This window comes from Aulostomus chinensis, chromosome 1 (genome assembly GCF_037954235.1).
Source record: "Aulostomus chinensis isolate RoL2024-O1b breed Wild chromosome 1, RoL_Achi_v1.0, whole genome shotgun sequence".
Taxonomy (NCBI): Eukaryota; Metazoa; Chordata; class Actinopteri; order Syngnathiformes; family Aulostomidae; genus Aulostomus; species Aulostomus chinensis.
This window is the reverse complement of record NC_141320.1, coordinates 4,850,001-4,861,676: the sequence shown is the minus strand read 5'-3', so window position 1 is coordinate 4,861,676 and position 11,676 is coordinate 4,850,001. Positions and strand designations below refer to the sequence as shown.

The 11,676-nt window shown below is 45.4% G+C and overlaps 1 protein-coding gene and 1 non-coding gene across 3 annotated transcripts in view; one reads left to right on the top strand and one right to left on the bottom strand.

Annotated features, from left to right (window-relative positions):
- The first annotated feature begins 833 nt into the window (after positions 1-833).
- On the top strand, positions 834-906 carry trnak-cuu (transfer RNA lysine (anticodon CUU)). The gene has a single exon. It is a non-coding gene; the product is annotated as a tRNA-Lys (tRNA).
- A 6,336-nt stretch (positions 907-7,242) lies between these two features.
- LOC147270098 (protein NLRC3-like) overlaps positions 7,243-11,676 on the bottom strand; it is a 16,217-nt gene continuing 11,783 nt past the window's right edge. For both annotated transcript variants that reach the window (XM_086205311.1, XM_086206031.1), the window contains exons 9-11: positions 10,495-10,668; positions 9,053-9,226; positions 7,243-8,608 (exon numbers count right to left, since the gene is read on the bottom strand). In XM_086205311.1, the coding sequence (XP_086061437.1) occupies positions 8,581-8,608; positions 9,053-9,226; positions 10,495-10,668 (376 nt within the window). In that variant the 3' untranslated portion in view covers positions 7,243-8,580. The remainder of the gene's footprint in view (positions 8,609-9,052; positions 9,227-10,494; positions 10,669-11,676) is intronic.

The window sequence follows — 11,676 nt, the reverse complement described above, 5'->3', positions numbered from 1 at the left end:
CAGCCTCCAGGAGCCCCTGATCCTCTAGTGGTCAGTCCTCTGTGTTGTGGCTGCAGCAACCCTGGTTTGAATCAGGGTCCCAGCAGCAACATTCCTACTGACTAGTGTTTGTTGTTCAACTGGACAGTTTGTCTGGTGAAGCTCTCTCAGACACTCCTTTCTTCATCCTCCCTTCAGGCTCAGCAGCATCAGAGTCAATGTGTCTGACTCAGACCAGAACCCTCAACCTGGAGGCTGTGGTGCAATGAGAACACATCTGACAACCAATCAGAGGAGGGTCTGTTTGACTCCTGAAAACTCCATTAAAGCTGAGAGGAACTTGTTCTTCATCTCCAAATTCCCTCCCTGCACGTTGTCTGTCCAGAAATCCTTCAAGTCCAAGTTGAACCTTAGACTAAAAGCTCCCAGTAGGTGATGCAGGCTCCACCTCACTCCTGGTTCTGGAACCTCACCAGTTGAAGCTCTCTCACCACTTGGATCTCATGTTCCTGACATCTCTGAGCTTGTTTCCTATCCACCTGTCTCATGTTGATGAGGTCATCCAGCCTGATGATCTCTCGGTTCTCCTTTGAGTGGTTCCCTCTGGGAGAGTTCTCCCTCTGTAACTTGTGTGTGTGTTTGCTCGTATCCTGTTTCTCCTTGACAGCACTTTAGTGTTTTTACCACTGGTGTCTCATCTGTGGTTCACCTTTTATTTTACTTCTTTGTCAAAGATGAAGGTGTTTGTGGTCATTCATCAATCATGTGATGGCTCATGTGACTGTGAGTCTGATGAAGAGCTTGTAGCGTCTCTCACTCTGAACACTTCAGGCTATTGAAGCTACTCAGATGCAGCCTGACTAGCTCAGTCGGTAGAGCATGAGACTCTTAATCTCAGGGTCGTGGGTTCAAGCCCCACGTTGGGCGTTCATCTTGAACATCCCTGCTTGTCCTCTCACTTTCTGCAGCTGTGGGGCTTTGATTGGAATTGAAAGAAAAATCACTGAATAAACAACACGAACACAGGCTGTGTCTGAAGTTCCACACCTGCACCTGACTCAGAATGAAAAACCAGTGTGGACTCAATTGTATCCACTGTCAATCCTGATTCTGGAGAAATTTCTTTGTGTGTTTTGATGGACGCGAGCCAAGCAGAAATTTCCCACAATGCAATAGGGTGGTGTTTGGTCAGTGTTGAGCAGGCGTCAGTCTGATAATGATGTCATATTATTGTGTCATTACCTGACCAGACCCAAAAGTAGGCTCAGGTATCAGTTTCTTCTCAATTCTAACGTCTGCTAGCTTAGTCTGCTACTTTGATGGCTCTGCCTGCTCAAAGGTCCAGACCCAAAAGTAGGCTCAGGTATCAGTTTCTTCTCAATGCTAATGTCTGCTAGCTTAGTCTGCTACTTTGATGGCTCTGCCTGCTCAAAGGTCCAGACCCCTGGATGTGGTGGTTCCTACCTGAACGTAGATTCTGTCAGCTCATGTTGTTAAATCAACTCACCAGGAACACCAGGAGATTTCAATGGACTGACAATGAGTCTCATTGAATGGGTGTCTCGTCCAATGAGAAACAATCAGTCTCAGGTTGAAGCTCATCAATGAGGTCTTGTGGATCAGTGGCTTGCATGAATGAATGAGTTGGAAGACTTCTTGGAAATTAAAGAGGATTTAATACAATTAAGAAAACCCTTAAGACAGAGTGATAATTCCAGCAGAGTAATTAAGGCCCATATTGAGTAGCAGGTATGAATTAGCCTGGATTTATCTGAGCTTCAAGTAGACGGCTAAGAGGCAGGTGGAAAGGTGTGTAGGATGAACGATGGTGACCTCCAACCAAATGAAGAGGACTGAGTGGAGGCTGACCAGCTCTACGGAGTCAGGCGGAGTTTGGCAGCGAGACAGGAGTCCAGGCCTGAATCGGTGAAAACCAACGTAACCGGCTTACGTTCTCAGCTGGATTCTCCCATCGATGTACGACGCCTCTCCAACGAACTGGTGGGACGACGGCCTCCAAAGCCTCCACCTCGTCGACCGTGGCTCCCGCTGAGATTCGCTCGATGAAGAAGGGAAGCGCGTTGATTGGCTACCCTCTGGTCTCAGGCTGCTGGCTGCCTGGACTAAGCTGCTCTTCTCCGACACAAAGGTGGCTTCTCTCTCTTCAAGGCTCACAGGAGGTCAAGAGTGTAGCGACCGTGAGCCGAGATCGATGATGAATTACAAAAATAGAAAATCAAAAAATAAATTTGAGGAATAGAAAACAAAAGGGGGAGGAGCCGGACCAGCTGCTCTAGGAGTTCACACACAAAGGGCAGAAACAAGAAGCACTGAAGAGAGCGCCAGCAGTGGATGGTGCCACCACTGTTACAGTAAACTGGTCCGCCTCAGAGCAGTGACCTTTGACCTGTGAGGGGTTGTTGGCCAATCAGCACACTTTGCTGTCTTCAGTCCTTCTCAGATATCAACAAATGAAGCTGGTTGAACAGACAGCAATCATCATCACTCAGAGACATCACCTGGAGAGGAAGACTGCTCCGAGTTCTGACAATGACAGTGAAGAGACAAGGAGAGCTGGACAACCACAGACAGTGAAACATTCGGAACATCATGTTGATACACGCGTGTGTGTGTGTGTGTGTGTGTGTGTGTGTGTGTGTGTGTGTGTGTGTGTCAGAATCGGAATCAGAATCTTTTATTTTCGTTGTAAGGGGGGGGGGTACAGTGACAATAGTTAGAGCGCTCTTCCAGAGCCACCGTGCACCACAGAATGCAGATACAAAGAAAAGATAGAAAAGATAAAAGCAAGATAAAAGACACTGTTAGAACAGAAAGATCCATCAACCCACCAACCAGAGGTGTGTCTGGTACAGATGTGGAATTATTGGCTCACACAATGTTGAGGACACTGGAAGAAGACAAACAAAAAAGGCTGGTGTGATCCAGACCTTCATCAAAAATGGTCCTGGAGAACTGTTCAATGTGTCAGGACTTCTGTCCATTGTCTTCTGCTTATCCTGTTCAGGGTCATGAGGGGGTGGAGCCTATCCCAGCAGCTTTTGGGCGACAGGCCGTGTTCACCCTGGACAGGTCACCAGTCCATCACAGGGCCAACACATCCACAGACAAATATTCCAAGCTTGACTCAGGAGGATCTCTCCACCCTCCAGACTGTAAAGGAACCATCAAAGATGGCAGTTGGAGTTCTGTGGATCTGTGCTGGATTCCTCGTCCTCACGGACCAGAAGTCTGTCTGAAATACTGCACTGATTGATGATCTTTTCATGAATCTGGAAAAGCTTCTAAAATGAAAGGAAAACAATCCTATCTTCTTCATGTCTCAAGCCAAATCAAACCAAGAGTTCTTTTATCATATTTTTTTAACCGGACGTCTGCTTTGACTGGTTGGTTGTTGAAAGAGAGCAGGACAGGACAGACAGCAGAAGACAAATATAGAGAAGGAAAGACAAAAGACAGAGAGAAAGGAGGGAGAGAATGACAAAAAGATGGGAACAAGATGAGGGTGAAAGACAAGCAGAGAGAAAGACAGAGGGACAGGGGGATGGAAGACAGACACACAACCAACAACAGCAGCAGCAATAATAGTAAACTAGCTGCCAATGATAACGTCTCCTGGTCGCTGAAGCAATCAACTTCATAATAGGAGGATTGAAGAGCCAGGAAATAAAATATTAGCACAATACTGATGTGAATGTTCGTGCAATACTGAGAACACTGATATGTAGACGACTAGTAGGGGCGGCACGGTGGTGCAAGAAGACAAACAAAAAAGGCTGGTGTGATCCAGACCTTCATCAAAAATGGTCCTGGAGAACTGTTCAATGTGTCAGGACTTCAGAAGCTCCAATCCTCTCTAAGGTCCAGTGAGAGTGGAAGAGATTATAAATGAGAGAAGCAGGGCCCTCACTCAGAACTGAACCAGCTCAGTTGGGAGAGCCTTAGACTGAAGATCTAAAGGTCCCTGGTCCGATCCCAGGTTTCAGCAGAGGAGCAGCATTGACTTTACTTTCCAGTGGAGGAACTGCAGACATGAAGGAAACTAACATCTTGTCCTGTGCATTCTTGTGACATTCAGGAAATTTTTGGAGCCTCTTGTTGGATTTTGCCACAGAGAATCAGAGCCAATCAAAAGCATGGTGGACTTCAACATGGAGGACTGAACAAGTCAAGAAAGCATCAGTTTGACCTTCACAGGTGTTTCTGTTCCTGTCTCAATGCTGTAGAAAGAGCCTGAGGAGCTCAGACGGTAGAGCATCAGACTTTTAATCTGAGGGTCCAGGGTTCAAGGCCCTGTTCAGGTGCTGTGGAGGTTCCAGTGTTTGACAACGTGGTACTGGATGAAGTTCAGTGTTGAACAAACTGTCAACATCAAAAGTAGAAGTGTTCTTGTCTTGCCACTGTGAGACAGTCGCTAGAAAACTGACCAACAATAATTTCATGTGGCATGCAATTAATAAAACACCTACATTGATGGTGGAGGGGGGGTGGAGCCTATCCCAGCATCTACGGGCCAGAGGCGGGGTTCACCCTGGACAGGTCACCAGTCCATCACAGGGTCAACATACAGAGACGAACAACCATTCATACTCACATTCATACCTACGGTCAATTTAGAGTATCAATCAGCCTCGTCCCCAATTACATGTCTTTGGACAGTGGGAAGGAGCCGGAGTACCAGAGAGAACCCACACATTCATGGGGAGAACATGCAGGCTCTACACAGAAAGATTCCCCACCCGAGCCTGGACTCAAACCCAGAACCTTCTTGCTGTGAGGCCACAGTGCTCACCACTGCACCATCATGCAGCCATGCTCTCTTCTACTTTCCTCAATTGTGTTTCTTTCATGTCCTCCTGAGACCAAAGACAGAATTCTAGCTCCTGTCAAAGCCCTGATGACATCATCAGGAATTCTGACTTTGATCTGGAGACTCTTGCTTTAATCTGAATTTGATCTGACTAATGTTTTAGTTTAGGTTGCATGATACCGACCACCTCATTTCTCCTGATGGACTGGTGACCTGTCCAGGGTGAACCCTGCCTCTTGAACAACGTCACCTGGGATCGCCCCCCCCCCATGACCCTTAAAGGATAAGAACAGAAAGTGGATGGAGGGATGGACTCAACACTGAAATCAGCTGATCTGATCCACATTCTAATGTTTCCTGTCCCTCTTTAGGAGTCAGTGAGAATAGTAGTGTATATAATAATGTATATCCAACCTTGTAGTATCTTTCCAAAGCTTTTAGTATTTCTTCTTGTTTCTACTTGTAGTTTTAGTGTCTGGATCTTTTCTTTTGATGTCCTGCTGTCTGCTCTTTGCTTTTGACAACCCAGTCTCATGTCAAAACGTGAAAAGGCTCCGTTTGTCCACAGGTCAAAACCTATCAGTTCTACGATAAAGGCCTAAAAAATGTGAAATGTGTACGTTTTTTTCCCCTCTTCTTTTCTATTGGAGCGCTGGTAGGTCATGTGACTCTTTCATGCGGGCCTCTCAAAACAAAAACATGGCCGCCGCTCCTGTCATTTTCGGAGGAAAGTACCTTCTTCCAAGATAGTTTTGATTTAATAAAGCATTCTGATGACATTTCTAGAGAGAAATATGCATTTTGTTTTCATAATCTTCGCTCAGTTCTTGTGTTTAATCTTTGGTTTGTTCGTTATTACGATGAATCTTTCACCTCTCGGAAGAGAGTCGTTACAGTGTCACGTTTCTACTGTTGCTATGGTGGTTGCTAAGGACGCCATTACGGACGAGCGTCATTTCAAGATAGGTTTGATTTTAAAAAAGCATTTTAAGGACATTTCTGGCGAGAAATATACATTTTATTTCCATAATATTCGCTGTTCAATAAAGAATAATATGAAATGGATTTTAGTGCCCCAGGAATTACAAACATCTGCTTCCGTGGAAGTCGGCCCCGTTCTTCTGTGAGAAAATCCGGTAGTTGTCGCTCACTCCGAGGAAAAAAAACAAATATTTTTAATACTTTATCTTTTGATTAATAAGACAATCTACAAATTCATTTAATTTCTGGATGTTTATTCTACCTACAAAGTCCATTTGTCACCATTATAGATCGACCAATCAGCATTAAGAATATAAACAATGACTCAAACTAATGGCGGTCTGCTGACGTCACATCCGTCACAGAGGCTCACTCCTGCACTCAGAGGTGGCCTTTTAGTTCCATCACTTCACGCTATATTTACAGATTTATGATTGAGGGGAACAAACCACTCTGATGTCTGGGTTCATCAAGGATATCATTAAAGAAATCCTAACTATCTGGCCAGTTAAATTGATCCTAACTGTTCTTCAGATATTGTGCTGGTAATGTCATGTAGTTTCTTTTCCAATGTAACTTTGTCGTTCTGATGTGTGTAGTTTTACTGCTCCCACAAAGCTGTTCCTCTTCTGGGGAAATCAATCATTCAGGCAATCAATAACTGAGTGTCTCTGATGCTGTACTGTAGTATTGCAGTACAACAACACTCTGATCCTTCCTTTTCAAATGTTTTTATTGTGTTTCTCTTATCAGGTGTTCAAAATGATGACAATAAAAATCAATAATTGATATTCAGCTTTGTTTCAACAATAATAACTGATCAGAAATGAGGCCTGATGGCTGCAATAGCAGCTTTGTGCTGTTCAGTGACTCCTGCTATAAAAAGGAGTCAAGGCGGTCTTAAAGATGTGAAAATGTTCCAAAGATCCTTCTTCATGTTGGTCCTGAACAAGATTGGTGTCAGGCCGTGGTAGTCAAGCGCTATTGGCTTTCCCGTCCATCAATCAAACTGATCAATCAGCTTCAAATGTTTTTATTGTGTTTCTCTTTTCAGGTGTTCAAAATGATGACAATAAAAATCAATAATTGATATCAAGCTTTGTTTCAAACAGTAATAACTGATCAGGAAATGAGGCCTGATGGGCCGTATTTTAATTGCCCCTCGGGGATAAATAAAGTCATCTGAATCTGAATCATATCTACAGCTGCTATCTGCTGCTGCTGCTGCTATCTTCTATCTTCTATCTTCCTTCCCTCCTGCTGCTGGTCCCTAGTTTCATGGTGCTCATGAAAAATTCTCAGGGGACTCCTCTGAACAGAGCCGTACCACCAGTTTGTGCTAGAATAAACAATCAAGCACATTATCATCCCATTGTTTCTTGACGTGAAGGGACCTGACAGAACTTGTGTTCCTCAATAAAAATTCAGAAATGAATCACTTTTTAGTCTTTTATTTTATATGATTCAACACTTAAGTTCACAAAATTCCATAAAGAAGTTGAAAATTTCAGTTCTGAAATTTTTTATAGACAAATTTGCTCCACTTTACATAGTGACTCATTTCAGCATTTACACAAACAAATTGAACAAATGAAATTCTACAATGATGAGATGATATTTACCAGGATCAGGGGTCAGCAGGAATACAAACAAGAGACAATCAGGAACAACCTTCATCAGGAGGGTTACCAGGGTCAGGGGTCAACAGGAATACAAACATGAGACAATCAGGAACAACCTTCATCAGGAGGGTTACCGGGGTCAGGGGTCAACAGGAATACAAACATGAGACAATCAGGAACAACCTTCATCAGGAGGGTTACCGGGGTCAGGGGTCAGCAGGAATACAAACATGAGACAATCAGGAACAACCTTCATCAGGAGGGTTACCAGGGTCAGGGGTCAGCAGGAATACAAACAAGAGACAATCAGGAACAACCTTCATCTGGAGGGTTACCAGGGTCAGGGGTCAGCAGGAATACAAACAAGAGACAATCAGGAACAACCTTCATCAGGAGGGTTACCAGGGTCAGGGGTCAGCAGGAATACAAACAAGAGACAATCAGGAACAACCTTCATCTGGAGGGTTACCAGGGTCAGGGGTCAGCAGGAATACAAACATGAGACAATCAGGAACAACCTTCATCAGGAGGGTTACCGGGGTCAGGGGTCAACAGGAATACAAACAAGAGACAATCTGGAACAACCTTCATCAGGAGGGTTATCAGGGTCAGGGGTCAGCAGGAATACAAACAAGAGACAATCAGGAACAACCTTCATCAGGAGGGTTACCAGGGTCAGGGGTCAACAGGAATACAAACAAGAGACAATCAGGAACAACCTTCATCAGGAGGGTTACCAGGGTCAGGGGTCAGCAGGAATACAAACAAGAGACAATCAGGAACAACCTTCATCTGGAGGGTTACCAGGGTCAGGGGTCAGCAGGAATACAAACATGAGACAATCAGGAACAACCTTCATCAGGAGGGTTACCAGGGTCAGGGGTCAGCAGGAATACAAACAAGAGACAATCAGGAACAACCTTCATCAGGAGGGTTACCAGGGTCAGGGGTCAGCAGGAATACAAACAGGAGACAATCAGGAACAACCTTCATCTGGAAAAGTTGAGAAAGCCTGAATCTTGAAGCTGTCTGGGGAACTCAACCTCCGCTGGTTGGGCTCAGAAGCTGTACAGGGAAACTCAACACTCCTTTCCTGGGCAGGGAGAGACCAGCAAGGACGCATTCAAGTAGCTCGTCCTTCAGGAGACACACTCCACATGTGAAGCACCTTCATGTCCACCAGGCTCGTGGCTCAAGACTGGAGAAAAGAAATCACAAAGAAGTGGTGGTTATGAGCCTCAGCAGGAATCAAACGCTCAGCATAGTGGGACAGTTTAAAGACACAGGAGGTTCTGATGGAGGCCTCAGGCACCACCTTGCAGGAAGTCCCTCTGCACCCACGTTTCAGGGACATTGTCTTTACAAACTGCAGTGAACTTTAGATGTGCTGGTTTATAGTATTTCACTGTAACAGTTATGAATGAAACAAACTATAAATAATCAGTATTTTGTGAAACTGTCCATCATGTCTGATAAACTTTGATGTCACTTTGGGGCCCAACATCTCCCCGAGGGCCTCCTCCAGTTGGTCTGAAGTCTGATCAAACACCAGAGAACAAAGCAAATATGACTAAAACGGTTCTGAGGAAGTTCTGGGGAGAACCTTTATTGTTGTTCTGAAGCTCTGCTTCTATGTTCCTACCTGAGAGTCTCCAGCCTCCAGTGAGGATTCTTCAGTCCAGAAGACAGCAGCTCCACTCCTGGGCCTCCTGGATGATTGAGGCTCAGGTTCAGCTCTCTCAGGTGGGAGGGGTTGGAGCTCAGAGCCGAGGCCAGAGAAGTAAAACCTTCCTCTCTGATCCCACAACCTAAAAGGCTGCAGTTAAGAGACCAGAGTTAATTCACTGTTCTACCAAATCCTGGAACCTGAACCTCTCAGATGTTGATGGTCTTCACTCCAAGTTAGTGAGGTGTTTATAGTTGCTTTAGCAGTGCCAGGCTAAAGGCTGTGGTCCAACTGCACCGTCACAGTGACAGTTTCCTCAGGAACAAAGCTACCAGGCCTCAGTAATCTACTACCAGCAGGATATTCCAGAGGAACTGTTGACAAACAGCTGGATTCTGTCCATCTGCTCTCACTGGTTCCCACACCAGCAGCTGCTTTGTCAAGTTCCTCTGGTCTTCACCAACAAATGGAACACTTCCTCCTCCAGTCTTTGTTCTGACTTCTCTCTGGTGACCTGCTTTGATCAGTGAGGTTTCTGCTGTTTCACTGTCATGACAGCGTGCAGGTTGTTGAGTCCCGTCTCTCACGACAGGAGTTCACCTTCTCACTACCCTCTGATAAAACGCTTCTTTCTCCATTACTAGAGAATCTATCACACATTCATAGTTAAGGATGAACCACAGGAACAAGCTCCTCCTCCACCGTGTTACCATGGTGACGAGTCCCCACCCACATCAAAGAGAGACGGTGTTCAACCAGAAGCGCTTGGAGTCGCTGCACGAAGCAGGCAGACACCTCTGGGTGGCTGGAGCCTTTTTATGGAGGCGGCAGCAAACGCTGCTGATCCCTGGAAACAACTGGAAATCCAGGCTGGAGGTCAGGAAAACAACACATTGGACTCAGGCACTCGTGCTGAAGTTGACCATCACTTCTTGAGTGACGTCCCACTGCTACATGGTGACCACTGAGGGAGGTTTGGACGGTGACTATTTATAAAGAACAGATTCACAGCAGTCGTTGACAGGCATTCCTGCTGTTGCCATAGCAACCAACCTGCCTCTGTGATGTGGCTCATCACTGTATAAGTGTCAGGTGACCTGAGGTTGGAGAAAGGGCTGGTAGCTCTGCTTCCACTGTAGGAGATCACGACGACGCTGACCGACACTTCTGAGCGTTTGAAATTCCTCCAAATGTCAGACGGCCGGTTGCTCACTGATCAGGCAACGATCGACCCTCCAGAATAAAACTGACCTTCATGTGGCTTGAACATCGGCTCAAATCTCTTCATTAAGAACATGTTTTGTTGTCACATGACCTTTGAACCCCAAAATCTAACCAGTTCATCATGAACGTTTGAGTCAAAGTAAAGAAATTGTGGGTGGAGTGGAGGCCTGCTAAGATGAGAGCTGGACTCTGACCTGAGAGTTTCCAGGTGACAGTGTGGATCCTCCAGTCCAGCACACAGCAGCTCCACTCCTGAATCCTGCAGCAGGTTCCGGCTCAGGTCCAGTTGTCTCAGACTGAAGGACTGAGAGCTGAGAACTGAAGACAGAACTGAACAACTTCTCTCTGAGAGCTCACACTTCACCAGCCTGAAGAAGAAATGGAAACATGAGCAAACATGGCGTCAACACCAACTCATCAATGATGAAATCTCTTCTCATCTCTGGTTCAGGATCAGCTTTGATATGTGGACGTTTGGAGTTGAAGCCTCATTTGCATATTTAAACAGGTTGATAGGAAACCTTCAAGAACTTTGATAGAACATTCAAATGTCATGGTGTATATATATATATGCTTTCAATTAAACTGATGTCTTCCTGGTTGATGGTTTGACTCCATTTTGAATCAGTTTCTAGTTCTGTCTTTCTTCCTTCATTCATTCTTCAACATTGTTCTCTCTTCACCAGAGCTTTGATCCTCATCTTCCTGTATTTCACTGCTCCATTTTAATTCTCTTTGTCTTTTGCCATCATTTCCTCTCTGCCTCTGTTTTATTCCCCTTCATTATTTTCATGCGTCCATCGGTCTCAGGTGTGTTTTTGTCTCATGGCTCTGATCTCTGCTTTGTTGTCTTTTTCGTCTCCAGCAGGAGGCACCAGACCAGGAAAACCTGACACTGACATTTTTCCCTCTGAGCGATGAATCAAGACAGGAATGATCACCATTCAGAGAGAATGGAACTGGTCTGATCATGAGTGGGAGGATGTCTGCTCCACACACACACACACACACACACACACACACACACACACACACACACACACACACACACACACACACACACACACACACACACACCCTCTGGAGGTCTGCCCTCCAGTTTCAATTCAGCTTCCTTTCATTCCAGGTCATCATCACTCCTTCAACTGAGTCTCTTCCACACATCAGATCAAAGTCTTCAGTCTTGTCCAGCAGCACCAGAGTGAAGCCTCTTCAGCTCTGAAACCATCTTTGTCAGCTGCAGCAGCAGCAGCATGGAGGACAGTGACAGTATTCCTGACTCAAAGAGCGCCGCTTGAACTCAGACGCTTGAATTTGTCTCACATCAGTTGAGGATGCCAGAGCCACAGCTCTTCACTCTGCACTGAGCCATTTTC